At 42.5% G+C, this 15,188-nt stretch overlaps 1 protein-coding gene across 1 annotated transcript; it reads right to left on the bottom strand.

The window, feature by feature from the left end:
* Window positions 1-6,230: 6,230 nt before the first annotated feature.
* TMEM115 (transmembrane protein 115) lies at window positions 6,231-14,783 on the bottom strand. The gene is made up of 2 exons (XM_056867096.1): window positions 13,864-14,783; window positions 6,231-6,735 (listed from the first exon to the last, which is right to left on the bottom strand). Exons 1-2 carry the CDS (start codon window positions 14,715-14,717, stop codon window positions 6,528-6,530), a joined length of 1,062 nt encoding a protein of 353 aa, XP_056723074.1. The 5' UTR covers window positions 14,718-14,783; the 3' UTR covers window positions 6,231-6,527.
* Window positions 14,784-15,188: the final 405 nt, after the last annotated feature.

Here is a 15,188-nt window from a genome sequence, read left to right as displayed (position 1 = left end):
TATGTGGAGCGTCTATCCATTAGGCAGATACATTTAAAGATTTCAAGTAACAGTAAGGTGGTGGGATTCAGTTAATCTATTGAACTTTATGTAGTCACCAGAAGTCATTTCACTTTACACAACAGTAAAGTGGCTGTCAGGGGAAGACTGTAGGAGATTGTAGATCAATTATTGCTTGGCCTGAGGACAGTGGAGTGGACACAGAGAGCCTTTTGCACAAACCTTTAGTATTAAGAGCTGTAGGGATAAACTTGTGATCCTATGTGCAGTTTCATGGGAGTCAATGGGACTTGCTTCCAAGTAAACATCCATAAGATTGGACTATAGCCAAGACTCTGCCCATCTCAGGCTGCTGCATACGCTGTTTTGGTGGTTTCAGCACACAGCATAGAGTAAGACTTTTTCCTTGGTGTGTGCTTAACAGTTCTACAAGAGACTCACTCCAGGAGTGCAGTTTAATCAGCTGTAATATTTAATATGTTATGAATGCCACCAAAGTTGGCACTGTCTCCTGTCTGAGACTTGAGTTTTTACCAACTGACTGCCAAGAATAGTAGGATAAGAACTTTTAAAAACATTGTGATCTATCGTGTGGGATCATGGGTTCCTACTCTCTCAAGACAGTCAGGAAGGGATGATCCAGTTCATCAGCTGTACATTCAAGGCTTCCATAGCCCTTGAATCTCCCCTCCCCTTTTGCAGGAGAATATTAGCTTCCTTTTACAGGTGGCTGAACAAAGAGGAGGTACTGTGGCCAAGGACAGCAACACAGTGGAAAAATAAAGGATGTGTGTTTAATCAGAACCCAAACTAAACAAATACACAAAGGGCTTGCCTTTCTATCATGCTTCCCCACACACTGAGAGCACTTTTAGCAGTTACAAACCTGTTGTAGAAACTAGCATTCAACTGCATATAATGATGTGGACACATCTGGCCTGGAAACATATATGTGTGGTCATCACTTGTATTAATCCACAAACCAGTTCTCCTATGGAAAACCTTTCTGTATCAGAATATTGTAACACAGGCTGGGGCTCTCCAGCATGCTCCTGTAGTTTAGGCCAAGTGAGCTATGGATTGGGGAATACCGTGGAGGACGTTATTCTCTCCATTGGTCTGTTAAGGCATCTGTCAGGGCAAGGCTCAACCCCAATAGTTTCTTTCTCTGCATTGGTGGTTCTCAGGATAGCCAACTGCTTGTCCCTTACTTTGTGTTTTATTTAAAGTGTGTTAGAGCATGTGCAGTAGGAGAGCATGGCTTTGCTCCTAGATGACTTCAAGGGGAGAGGGAATTAGTTATATTGCTCTCCTCATTTAGTGGGGGGGGGACTGCAGGAATGAGCCCCCTGTTTCATGGGTGAGAAAGAAAGACAATGGTTGCAAGAAAGAGAAGTGATTAAACATTGGCCTTAATCACTGGCTAAAATGAATCATGATTAAATTGCACTGAAATCAGTGGAACAGCATGTAAAGAACTCTTGCTTTGATGGGCCTACTCTCAAGCTACTTAGAAGTTTTACTGAGTTCAGCAGTGCTTGTCTTTGGTCTCAATTAACTTTAGCTGGATTTTGGCCTATGCTTGTGCTCTTTCCCCTTAAAATACGTGACTGGGTTTCAGAATAAAACCGTCCCCTAAATATTAAAAATGCTGATGCACTAGAGTGGGATCAAGAATATTTCACTAAAGAGAGCAGTGCCAGAGGGATTTTTTGGTGACAATTTTTTTTGCTAATGGTATATACATGTCAGTAATTTGCAATGATATGTATTTAGATGTCCTGTGTAATTTTACTTCAGCACATGTGTTGAATTAGCATTGTAGAAAGGTTTTGCTGATCTGAGAAAGAAGTAACCAGTTATCTTTTGTGCAGGAATTAGGAACAATATCCCTTCATTGCCAAGTGAATAGGGGTAGTACATTGTATGAGAGGAGTGCTCTCTCCCACGGCAGAGATGGGCATAATAACAGGCCAGTAGGGATACTTTTATCTCCCCCTAGTTACAGGTGTTAACAAATCTGGTTGAAAATGACAGCCTGGAGTTCTACTAGAGTTCACGAAGCCCTCACACACGCGCACTGCAGTTGCTGAAACATTTTGTTCTCCAAGCCTGAAGCAACCCCCCGCCGCCGCCCAACATAAATGGTTATTTGTTTTAAACTGTCTGCAGGGCAGGTGAACCAACTTCTCACAGAATCAATGAGAGATGGTCTGTATTCAAGAGCTCTCTATTAAATAAAGCTTTCAGACAGTAGCGTTGACACTGGCGTGTTGCCCTCGTTTCCATTTTAATTGTGATCTGATCCGCTAGGTATGCTACTCGGTGATGGGAGAATGCAACATCCCCAGCTAGAGGGGAGTTTCAAATGCTTGCAAAAGCATAACAGCACCTTAGAGAATAATTTCTGGTCCACACATTTCCTTTAAAGTGTGAAAGAATTATGCCGCCAATGCATCTCACACATACTTTGCCTCTTACGGCTACTTAGTTATCAAAAAAACAATTTGACAGATTGGCTATGAAAAAGATGATTAGCTGTCATCCCAGGCTTAAGCTAGATAAGTGATGCATGCACATGTAACAGCTCCTGAGGCTCCATTGCATTATAAGCACAGGTAGGGCTGCTAACTGTTCAGTATTTTCCCTGCTCACTCAGTATTTGTTTTACCTTTGGTTCAGTATCAGAAATGTTGTTGAATAAATCAAATGTTTTGGGGTGGTGTCTGTGTTTGTTTTGTCTTGTCTATAATAGCCCTGACAGCCACCAGTTTCTACTCTGTGATCTCAACATTTGCCAGGCCCTGCCTGCTGTCCTCTACCTTACCCATGAAATTACAGGCTGAAAAGTAGAGGTGCAGTGGCTGCTATGTGCATATAATATTGCTGCTTCTTTGGGTTCTTTCCTCTCTTCCTATACCTCGGGAAAAAATTGCGGACATAGTTTCAGCTGTCCCATCAAGATGTCTTGCACTGAGCAAGGCTACTGGTTGCAGATCTCTAGGGCCTTGAGTATAGAGGTCTTTCACATAAGCTATTATCTGACCCTTTTAAGTGGGGAGGCCAGGGACTGAAGCTGAAACTTCCTGCATTCAAAACAGAGGCTCTACCACTCAGCTACAGCCCCACCCATCATAACAATTCCACACTTCCTGATTCTTTTGGCAGATGAAACCAGAGAAGCAATACAAATTTTGCAATGATGACTGGGGGAGGGGGGAGAGAAAACATTAGTGACCTGACAAAGTCAGAGGCAGTTACTCCTTGCTTCTCAGTCCAGAGATAGAAAACTTCTGTTTTTATTTCTTTTAACTACTGCACTTCCTCTTGTATGTTTATAACCCATCTTGTCACAAAACTTGCATATAGAAGACAAAAGGCATTTCTGGGATTACCATTTTTTCAGCTTTCTCCACATTTTACAAGGCTGCCGATTTAATTTTAATGCTACAGTAGCCTGCCCCAAGTCATGGATGGGGTGGAATGAATTCTCAGTACAATAACGTTACTTATATAGCCCACATTGAAGTATTCTGTAGTAATTTGTTTTTATTTAATTGATATCTCAATCAGTCATGCCCAGTATTACCAACAGATGGCACTGCAGAGTGATCAACTCTTAATTATCTCTTATCCCCCGTACAGTTGACTCCTGGCACAGGCAGATTTCTCCAGTGACTCTGGGGCTGCCGGCTACCTCAATGCTTCTGCATGGCTGAAAGATGACAGGTTCTTCCTCTCATTTCACTAATTGCTTTTCGAAACAATCATTAAATCCAAAGGAATTCTGCAGCTAATCTTCATATCATGTTAAATAGCAAAACTCCCCCTCCTCTGACGGATCCCTTGGCATTTCATAAAAGCTAGAATTAAACCAAAAGGATATACTAATGACACTTTCTGGTACTAATAAACTCCCTGAATTCTTGAGGCTTGAAAAGCCCCCCTGTGGACATATTTCTCCACTCTCGTCTCTCTCGCCCTCCCCTTTTTCCAATGGGAGATTCTAGGGCTTGAACCTGAGACCTTCAGCAGACAAACACTTCCTCTGACACTGAGCTATGGCTCATTGCGTACCAAGTCATAACAGGATAAAGATCCAGCAATGGAGGAGTACAGGTCCTCTGAAGCCAGTGATTTCCCCTTAGACCTGCCAACTTAGCCACAAATGATCCTGAAGTGAAATATCTCCCACAAGACTTCTCTCCATGCCTTGGCTCAGGAGCCTACTAGAACGCAACCTTTTCCACAAGGCAGCATTACAAGAACCCACAGGAAGCAGCTGAAAGAGATCACGCACTGAGCGAGCAGCAAGGTCTGGCCATCTGCTGAACACAGGGCTACTGGCAGCCTTCCCCAATCAGTAGAGGTGCAACACTATCAACACAGTCTGTTAAGGAAGCAGTTGCTCTTAAGAGCCTGTGCTGGTACATCTTTTGGGTATTCTAATCTTGTTCTTGGATCCCTTGCTTAGCCGTTTGCAACAGATGAAATCTGGCCAGGTTTTCTTAACTCCTTCCTTGCTGAATTCTTGGGGCCGTGCATCACTGCTGTCCACCAACTTCCCTACACTCTACGAATCCCTATGCCTGCTGGGTTCATTAGGTGGACTCTGCATTCACAGATCCAGGCCTGGGCCACATAGGCATGTAACTGGGAGTTGCAAGTCAGAGCTTTTTGCAATTGTATGGTAACCTTGGGGGAAATGAGGCTATGTGAGGTGAGAAAAACTCCACCTAAGACAAAAGTGGGATTGGAATAAGAACCCCAGAAAGGAGGTTAAAGTTAATTCATGAGAACTGACAGCAATCCAATCCTTTATCCCAGTAAATCTAATCTCCATCCCAAATTTATTTGAAGCTCCTTTTCTCAGCTTTGTGTCCCAGTTGTTTGTTTCCAGTTTTCAAGTGGAAAAACAGACTTGAGCAAAGCCTTCCCCCCTCAAAAAAATAGTGAGCAGGATCTCAATACTACAACATTTTGTAAATATTGTTTAAGTATTTACAAAAAGATAAATGAAGCCCAGAACTTTAAAACTGCAATTTAAAATTTTTGGCTGTTGACAGCAATTAAAGTGCTATTGGAAGTGCAACTTAAACTAGGTGTTTATTTGGATAGTCAAACAAAGGAAAAGTTAAAGCCAATTCAAGACGCTCTCTTTGAAAGAACAGTTTATTGATACTGAAATTATGTGTTTATTTCCTGGTTGACAAAAACCTTCTTGTGGTCCTTTTAAAAAAATCATAACATTGTCTCACACTCTTGTCCATTCTCCTAAGTGCCCCTGCCAGCTCCTCTCATTCCAGGCTGGGGGTCAAGGCAAGACATCTTAGAGTTTGCTGCCCCAACAAACAAACAAAAAAAAGTCATCCCAGAGGAAGAAAAAGGCTAATGATCTAACCAAAGAGAAAAAGCAGGCATTTGAGGAATTGTTAGGAGCCCCACAAAAAGCACCTTTAAAAGTAAAATAGAATCAGCAACATATATTTTCTACTATAGGAAAAGATGCATCCCAATAGTCACGGAATGGACTGGCATTCAACCAAAACCAGAAGCAGCTTTACCATTTGAATCACTGCAAAGGAAAATAAAGGACAAACAAAGGCCTAAAATAAATTCAGTTCCCTCTAGGAGTTCTGTAGGAAGCCTAAGACGAGGCTTTTCCATGTGGCACCTCAGGTACTAGAAGCCGGCTGCTCAGTATTCCTAAATATCCACTGTCAAAAAGTTAAGGGATGGACCAAAGTGGTGAAAGGGACTTTAACCGCCTGTCCTACAAGAACCTTATCCAGCAACTTTTTTGGCAGGGTTCACCACTGTTGCTAAGTCTAGAGGGCAGAAAGAGAAGTTTAATACAGCAAAGGATTTATTTAATTAAAAAAGTGCTTGCTCATTTAAATCAATACCAAAACTAACAGTAAAAGGAAAAAAGGGAAACTGCGGAGTTATTTTTGACAATCACTGCCACTAACAGAAAAAGAAATAAAGAGGAAAAGGTGTTTTGCTCGCTGAGCTTGCTTTGAGGTGCCCTGGTGGGGTTTACATAGTGCTGTGGTATTAAGAGCTCAAAATGGGATCTGATTCATCAGGCTGGGTCGTCCTGGGCCCAAAACTGCAACCAAACAGAGCTACACATAAGTGTTAATAGCTACAATGGTAGCCACCGGCATGGGTAGCTTTTGTGGGGGTTTGATTCAGACTGACGCTCCTTATTTTGCTGGAGGGATGTAGACTCCCTCCACTCCAATTCAAAGAAATTCTCAACTTCAGGATCCCTTCTGAAGAGAAGAGCCAAAATCTCAGGTCTGTGCAACAGTTAATAATTTCCAACAGGAGTCCAGAGACCTGGGTCAGCCACCGTGTGGCTAATATATGCTGGAAGGAGGCAGCCCTACCCTCTCAGGGCCAGCAGGCATAGTGTTTTGCTCCCTGCAGAGCAGGCAGTACTGTGAAGGAGGGCACATGAAGGATCATTAGCAGCTCTGACACACAGGGATAAGAAGAAGAGGGTGGTTGGAACTTCATGGTCACAACTGAGCGGGGGCATCCTCAAAGGTAATGAGGCTGGATTCCTGACTGGCTGCTTTTCCTGCAGTGGCAGAGTCCCAGTTCTTCTCAGGGAGCAGCGGAATATCAACCTTACTGCTGTCTTCATCCTCATCCTCCATGCTGGGCCATGCTGACTGGTCTTCCACACGCTTTAGCCGCTCATTCAGTGCCTTTAGGGCCAGTTGTCTAAACATGAGAAAACAAGCCAATGAGTTAATGCAGGCTGGGTTTAATGTTCTGTGACATGAGTGATCAAAGAGGTCTCCATTTAAATCAGCGATTAAAAAAGGGGGGGAAGGGAATACAACTCCTCCAAAATACCATATCTTAATTCCTGCCCACCCCCACTGTTTTATCCTTTTAATTACAGTATGTAATCACAGTATGATTCTCAGCTCCATATATCCTTATCCAAGTCTCCTGGTGATGCAGCAGAACAGGGGTGTCGAACTCATTTGTTACAACGGCCAGATATGACATAAATGTCACTTGGTCAGGCTGGGCCATGCCTTGCCAGCCCAGCCCGGGACTGGGGGAAGGGTGGTGGCTGGCTCGCACTCTGGATAAGAGCTCTCAATGGGCTGGATCCAGCCCACGGACCTTATGTTTGACAGTCCTACAGTAGAGGTCCTAAATCGCTGACTGGCTGCTGTGGTAAATTGGCTAAGAGCAAACAAAACTGAAACTAAGCCCTGAAAAGACAGAATTAATGCTGGCTGGGAAGGCAGAGATCTTTAAGCATACTGTGCTCCCCACTTTTGATGGAGTTCAGCTGACCCTTGCTGACTCAGGTAAGAGCCTTGGGGCTATACTGGACCCAACCCTATTAGTGGAGAAGCAAGTTAATGCAGTTGCTAGAAAAGCTTTCTTCCAACTTAGCCTAGCCTGGAAGATGGCCCCTTATCTTGATACAGCAGATCTAGCCAGCTGGATCCATGCCACAGTAACATTGAGACTAGACTACTGCAATGCACGGCAAATTGGTCAACACTCAAAATCAATTCGGAAACTCCAGTTGGTGCAGAACTCCGCGGCTCGGCTATTATCGGGAGCTAGATATGTGCATATTACTCCTATTCCACAGTCACTCCTCTGGCTGCCCATCAGGTAACACACTCAATTTAAGGTAATGGCTGTCACATACCAAGCCCCTCATGGACCCTCATATTTGCAGGTATATAAAAAACAACTCTTCTTCTTCTAAATAAATAAAACAGGCTGTAGTAAGGAGTGGGGAGATAGCAAAATAGCTCTTTTTTGCTTTGTCTATCTGAGGGTCAGAAGGGAGTACTGGGGCAAGCAGTTTCAGCAACAGTATGTAAATTTAAGAGTTTCCCATCCTTGGGAAGTATCACTGTCTGACAGGAAAGAATTATTAAGTAGAGAAAGATATATACTGACTTTCTCTACCACTGAAGGAAGAATCCAACCGGCTTACAATCACCTTCCTTTCCCATCCCCACAACAGACACCCTGTGAGGTAGGTGGGGCTGAGAGAGTGTAACTAGCCCAAGGTCACCCAGCTGGCTTTATGTGTAGGAGTGGGGAAACAAATCCAGTTCACCAGATTAGCTTCCGCTGCTCATGTGGAGGAGTGGGGAATCAAATCCGGTTTTCCAGATCAAAGTCCACCGCTCCAAACCACCTGTATTACTGTATTTATAGTGCACCTTTCTCATTGAGACTTAATGTAGATTAGACAGTGCTAGTCTGATGGATATTATTCCTTGCAGGTAAATGCCAGGAATTAACACTCCTGGGGTGAGAAGGGATTACTGGTGGGAGGGAAAGAGGGGAAACTTCACAACCATCAGCACCTTCTGTTGATGAATCTCTGGATTAAACCCATAAAGCCAATTAAATAATGAAAAGATCAGTAGGGAATAGCATAAGGAACATAAAATAATCCCAGGATAGTGGTGTAGTTTTAAAAAAGATACTGAAAAAAAGGGGGAGAAGTACTTCAAATGCTGTGTAATAGCAATGTATATAGTTCCTTCTACTTTTAATTAATCTAAGCACCCCCAGAGCAGTTCAGCCAACAAATACCTCTCTAAGAAGGCTACATTCTAGGTATGTTGTATATTTCCATCTTTTTATTTAAAAAGTTAAATAACTGCCAAATCTAATGGTTTTGCTCTCTGATCCTCATAAAATAGTTACGAGTCCATACAAAGAAATGTATATAGGAAGATAACAAGAAACACGCTGGAATTATATGGAGAAGAAAGCAATACACCTATGAATATTTTTAATTTGTGCACATGCATTTCACTGTCCTCATCTAGAAGAACCACTGTGATATTTTGGAACAGGGAATATCTGAAGTGCAATTCAAACCCTAGTTCCAAGTCACTGATTCACACCTAAAGTTCACTAATCCACATCCAGGATAATCTATAACCATACCCAGCATTCCTTCAACCACTCTTTACAAACTAAGGACATCATTGCAAGCCTCCACATCCAAATTACTGTTTTAGGGCAGATTCGGCATGCCAACATTATTATTTAAAAATGTTTTATCATAATTATTTATTACTTTTTAATAATACAAAAGAAGATCAAATATGCATAAGAATCAACACTATATTGATTATTCATAAAAATAATCAAGATAATATACATTTCAAGATAATATACATTTCTTATGGCAACTTTAATGTAATAAATCAATAAGTTTAGGAATTATGTTAATTTCCCAGGTTTTAGGTAACAGAGAGAAGGTGGGGTCTAACAAATATATTTAGCTACTAAAACATTTGCAGTCATCAATAAATTCCAAATCATACCATGATGGTGATTATTATTTGTTCCTTACACTGGCTTGAGAATTATACTGAAAGGATCAAAATGAAGTTAAAATTACTAGCAGTAAGGCAAAAAATGCAAGGCTTCTAGTTAATTTTAGAAATATTCTCCCCCTTTTGGCCTAGATTCAGTTATCATAATCAAGGATGGTAATAAGATGGAGAAAGAAAACACAGAAAAGAGCCCTGAATGGTAGAACACACGTGATGAGAAATCCAAATAAGAGGGTAAAGCACAATGAATATCTGAAAGAATCTAGTGATGTAATTCCATAATACTGTAATACAATCCATAAACCTTCCACACATAAGAAAACCACAAATTACAATGAAGTCCTTGGATACCCTGTCTTCACAGCATACAAGCTATTATCCTATCCTGACATGCAATGATAAAAACTTCCGATTTACATTAATGTGTAACAAGTATATATGTTTTGATTTGAAGTTCTACTTCACAGTGAAGGCTGTCTATCCCTTTTCCCTTCCAGCAAGGAAATCAAGTCCTCCTCCCAGGAGTACTTCCTTTCGGATTTGCAGTCCGACCAGCCAGTACACTTGCATCTTCAAAAAGCAAGACGGCATGCATAGTGCACAATGGGAAAATAAGCACAATGACACTCCTCCCAGTTGAGCACTGCTACTCTATTATGTTTGAGAAACCTCCTTTTCACCTATTCCTCCAGGTACTTAGCAAAGAAACTCCAGGAACATCAACTTCTGGCTTTCTAGCAAACCAAATGCCAAAAGACAGGAAATGACATGACTCTCGTGATCTTAGCACACACATTTTGTACATGTGTAAAGTGGGGTCAAGTTGCAGCCGACTTATGACAACTCCAGCAAGGGGCTTTCAAGCCAACTGCAAAGCAGAAGTGGTTTGCCATTGCCTTCTTCTGCTGAGCCTTACTTGGTGGTCTCCCTTCCAAGTACTGACCCTGCTTAGCTTCCGATTTCCCACTCTGCCACATGAAGCCTGCCGGGTAACCTTGGGATAATCACAGTTCTCTTAGAACTCTCTCATCCTCACTTACCTCACAAGGTGCCTGTTGTGTGTGTGTGTGTGTGGGGGGGGGTGATTGTAAGCTATTTTGAGACTCCTTAAGGTAGAGAACAGTGGGGTATAAAAACCAACTTTTCTCCTTCTTCTTCAACACTGCATGGCTATTAATAATTTGACTTACAATACAATCTTATTCAAAGTGAGTCCAGTTTAAGCTCCTTAAAACCAATGGGCTTAGACTGGAGTAAATATGGAGAAGCCTGCACTGTGCATCCTTCAGTTTGCTCCAGGTTGTCTTGAGCAGTGTGCCCACAATAACATGAACTATACAAGAAAGATGACTGTCATGTTTGTCAAGCAGGTAGCTACTTGCTCTAGTTTGTTTTTAACCTGAAAGGTTTGAAGCTCATTTAAACCAAGTCTCCCTCCATCACTTATCCTACAGCCTTGCGGGAAGTGGAATGCACATGCATAGGTGTGGCAATTGCTCCAACTATTGACTAGCTTTAGATGGCTGAAGGCTCTATATAAATTCAACCCATTTAATCCTCAAACAGGACTAACCAGGACTAATGCAAAGAAAGGCTTGTACTTTTTTAAAGCATATTCCAGTAGTCTATGGAAGGCACAATCAGAAATGGACACTCATTGTTAGCTTTTATTTTTAACTTCAAAGTACGGGGTGGGGGGTAAACAAGAATTCAGTTTATGAAACAAATTTTTTAGAAACATTGTTAGCGTGGGTCACTAGGAGGATTACACAAAAAAAATGAACAATTATCTGGTATTTGGTGTTCAAATTGAAACAAGTTTGAAGATCATAAATGGCAAAGATCAAGATAAGTGCCCCAATTTGGCATGTTTTCAAAATGATTCTAATTTGGTTTCTTTAAGCATGACAGAAGATCTGTTGAAGTTAATAGCATGTATTTTCACAAACAGTTCTAAGTGCTTAGCGGCAAACTGAAAAATATGTAGTGTTTGTGTTCTTTAAACAAGCATCTAGATAGGTCTAATGTTTTTGGTATGAATGCTACATGCCAGCAGGTCTCCAATGTGGGTTAGGATCCAAAAAATGAATTGTGACTCTTTCAGTGGTTAGCTCTGAGGTCAAGAAGTGAATCAAGAGAGCTGAGTTTGTCTCTGTGGAATTACAAAATGGCCATGAAATACGACTATTCAATAATGCTATATATTTATAAATACTAAACATAAAAAAGTTTAACTTGTTCAGTTTAAACTGATGGGAACTTCTATGTTTTATATTGAGGAGAAGGAAAGAAGAATGGAATTACTTTGCGAGGGGTTCACAAAATCTACAGTAAAGTTGGATCCCACAGAAAATTCGTTAAGAGGAGGTATTTGGGTTGATACCACCTCCTGCTGCAGAGCTTGGATTGCCACATCATGCTGTTCTTGGTGGTCCCCTGCCCTACAGGGACAGCATTTTGGCCTACAGTAGGAGGGAGGAGTCAAGGAAGTCTGCTCTGCTGATGGAAATCAGCAGAAATTTACTATGGAATCCAAGCCTAAATTTAGAGGCGGGTCCTATTTCAAAAAGTTTCGAGAACCATTATTATACACAAAACATACTCACAATTATGGGTTTCCTCATTGTCGTTAACTAAATAATATGCATTTTCACCCATTACCCACAGTCTCTGAACTTCCACAGCATGCTGATATATTACTTTACACTTGAAAGGGAGACACGAATATACAAGAATTCTGCCCACATGTTTCCTGTCTGTTTGCACTGGCACATGAGAAATAGCCCTCAGAATAAAGCAGTTCTGAAAAATGTTCCAAGGAGGAACACCACAATATGTACTGTTCAATAAATCACAGAATGCAAAGGGTGGTTCTGTCTGACCCCTAAAAACATGCCTATTCTGCTTTGTTGTGTAAATATGTGAACAACATTGAGTGAATGAAGAATACCAAGACAGAGAAAGGGTTCAGAGGGTCCTTGGAAATATGTCCCATGCATGTCAATTAATATCTGTCACCAGTACCCAAGAAAGTTTTTAAAAAACCATAACATACAGAAATAATTGATTGAAGCCATAGATCACCGTTACTTTATTAATGCCTCTAGGCACATATTAAAAAAATAATTGGGAAAGCATAGGATTATATCCATCACAAGGAGGGCATAATTTCCCTGCTCCCCACTCCTCCAAAGCAGTACTTTCTGACCTTGGGAAAGAAAGTTCATTCCCAGAGATACAGGTCCCATGTGAACTAATAGCGTTGTGAGGTAGTGGACTGCAGTGGAAGAAAAAAAGGAGGGGAATAAAACCCAACCTAAAAACAAAAGCTGGGTACCCAAGGTTGGGTGAAAAGAAAATATATATAATTCTATGTATAAATACTGAACGTATAATTTATTAGAAGTGCTATATAAAAGTTAAAATTATTTAAAAGCATTAAAATAGCACAATGGCATTTCCTGAGGTTGATAACTATAACCACATACCAAATGCGTTTCGGCCTATGGGGCCTTCATCAGTGGTTAATTAAAACCCTTTGTAAACCTGCACACATTTACAGAAATACATTAATGAATACAGATACTAATACAAACAGTTCAAACCCAACCAGGCATGTGTATATGTTGTAAATTCTATTCCCAATTACTCATACATCTGGAATAATAGGTTCTTGTTGTAATACTGGCTAGTATAAGTCTCTTAAATACTATGTGTGCTTTACTAGGTTGATACCTGCACACACAGTATTTCAGAGACTTATGCTAACCAGTATTACAACAAGAACCTATTACACCAGATGTTTGAGTAATTGGGAATAGAATTTACAATATATACACATGCCTGGTTGGGTTTGAACTGTTTGTATTAGTATTTGTATTCATTAATGTATTTCTGTAAATGTGTGCAGGTTTACAAAGGGTTTTAATTAACCACTGATGAAGGCCCCATAGGCCGAAACGCGTTTGGTATGTGGTTATAGTTATCAACCTCAGGAAATGCCATTGTGCTATTTTAATGTTTTTAAATAATTTTAACTTTTATATAGCGCTTCTAATAAATTATACTTTCAGTATTTATACATAGACTTATATATATTTTTCACCCAACCTTGGGTACCCAGGTAGTGGACTGTGGTCAGGAAGCAGAAGGGACTTTCATCAGTGGAGCTCAGCTGACAGAAGAGACAGTAATGGCAATTTTGTCTTCTTTCCTCTCCCCACTGCTGATCCTCATGGTTATTAGCCAACATGGATCCTGTGATGCCAGGAATAAACTTTCCTTGTGTTAGAAAGGGCTGCTCGTGGGAGGGGAAAGAGCCAAGATTGTCATTACTTTCAGTCTTCTGTATAATGTTCTTTTGAAGGCAAGTTCTTTTAGAAAACAATTCTTCTATAGAGTAAAATATGACTTATGCTTAGTTCTCTTATGGGATTAGGTGAGTTCTGCTCCTTAGATCATCTCTGAGCACTCATCTCATACAGTTAGTTCTGAATTTTGGGAAATTTACCTTCTCCGTTCAGCGTCCTGCGGATCTGTTCCAGGCAAGCTGATAGTAATGGATGAAGGGGCACCAACGTCATAACGTTTCACTGTTTTTCGACAGACTTTCACTTTCACCAAGATGCTGTGCACAAGGTTAGCCACCAAGCCAACGACAGGTTGCAGGATCTCGGGGAAGAATGTGGCAAATGCAAAGTGGTCTGACATGTCACCTCGTCCTCTGCTGTGCCTCTGGTAAAAACGGAGATATATCCAACTGGAAAGCACTCCAAAACCATAAGAAGCCAAGACGTTGCTTTTAATGAGGGTGGTCAGCCTCAGAACTGCCAGAATCAGGAGCAAGAGCATGGGGACAACCTTCATTCGCACCTGAGGTACCTTCAAGACAGTACTGTCACCCATGGTCTGCTTCAGGGCCACCAAGACACCACCAAGGAAGCCCAGCATGCCATAGATTCGAACAGTAAATAGGTAGGAGAGATTGAAGGATGCCACATAGGTGAGAAGATAAGCAAAGGCCCCCAGGAGCCCAACCGACACATTCACCACAGCAAAGAAGATCAAAAGCTCCAGGGCTCCCCACAGCGGCTCAAGCAACCTTCCTGCTATCACCACTGTCGCCAGACTCACGCCTACATCCCAGATATGTTTTTCCACCACACTGTGGGTTGCCAACGTCCATATCCAGAAGTTGGGGGGGAAGAGATACCCAGGCGTCACCCCGAGTCCAAAAGCTGTGTCCGCAGCAAAGGAGAGAAGGTAGAGCAAAATCACAACGGCACATATAGACTTCACTACTACACTGGTGCTGGCCAGTACAGCCAGGAAATGTTGCCGGGCTACTGGAAGGTATCTGCTCATGTTTACCCCCACACACCCTGCCCCGCAAAACAGGGTCCTTGATCCAAGAGACTGGGCTCAGGGGCAGATGGGGAAGAGGATCCGGTCGCCAGGAACCCCTCCGCCTCTTCTCAGTGCGGGATCACCCCCGACCCTATCATCTGCTTCCGCATAGCGCCCGAACAGAGACGGCCGCGGCTCGACCCCGGTGCTGAGGCCGCCGCCCCTTCAGCCGGCCTGCCTGCCTGCCGGCCTGCCTCCAAGCGGGGAGCCCCGGCGGGCCCTGAGCCCCGGGCCCCTCGGGCTCCAGCACCGCCGCTTCGACCCTCTCGCCCTCCGGTGACGCAGCGCCGGCACCACAAGCGGTTTCCAGGAGACCGGGGCGAAGCGAGAGTCTCAGAGGCCGCGAGGCGCCGAGGCCGGGCGCCGTCCAGCTCCCAGCCGCTCCATTCAGCGGCACGGCGGGGGCGGAAGGCCTTCAGGGGCAGCCTC

This window comes from Euleptes europaea, chromosome 1 (assembly GCF_029931775.1).
Source record: "Euleptes europaea isolate rEulEur1 chromosome 1, rEulEur1.hap1, whole genome shotgun sequence".
Taxonomy (NCBI): Eukaryota; Metazoa; Chordata; class Lepidosauria; order Squamata; family Sphaerodactylidae; genus Euleptes; species Euleptes europaea.
The sequence above is the reverse complement of the archived record's forward strand: the minus strand, read 5'-3'. Positions and strand labels throughout refer to the sequence as shown.

Coding starts and splice junctions, on each gene's coding strand:
- TMEM115 (XM_056867096.1), bottom strand. CDS start 14,717: ATGAGCAGATACCTTCCAGTAGCCCGGCAACATTTCCTGGCTGTACTG. Junction 6,736..13,863: donor CAGGACGCTGAACGGAGAAG/GTAAATTTCCCA, acceptor TCTCATGTTTAG/ACAACTGGCCCTAAAGGCAC.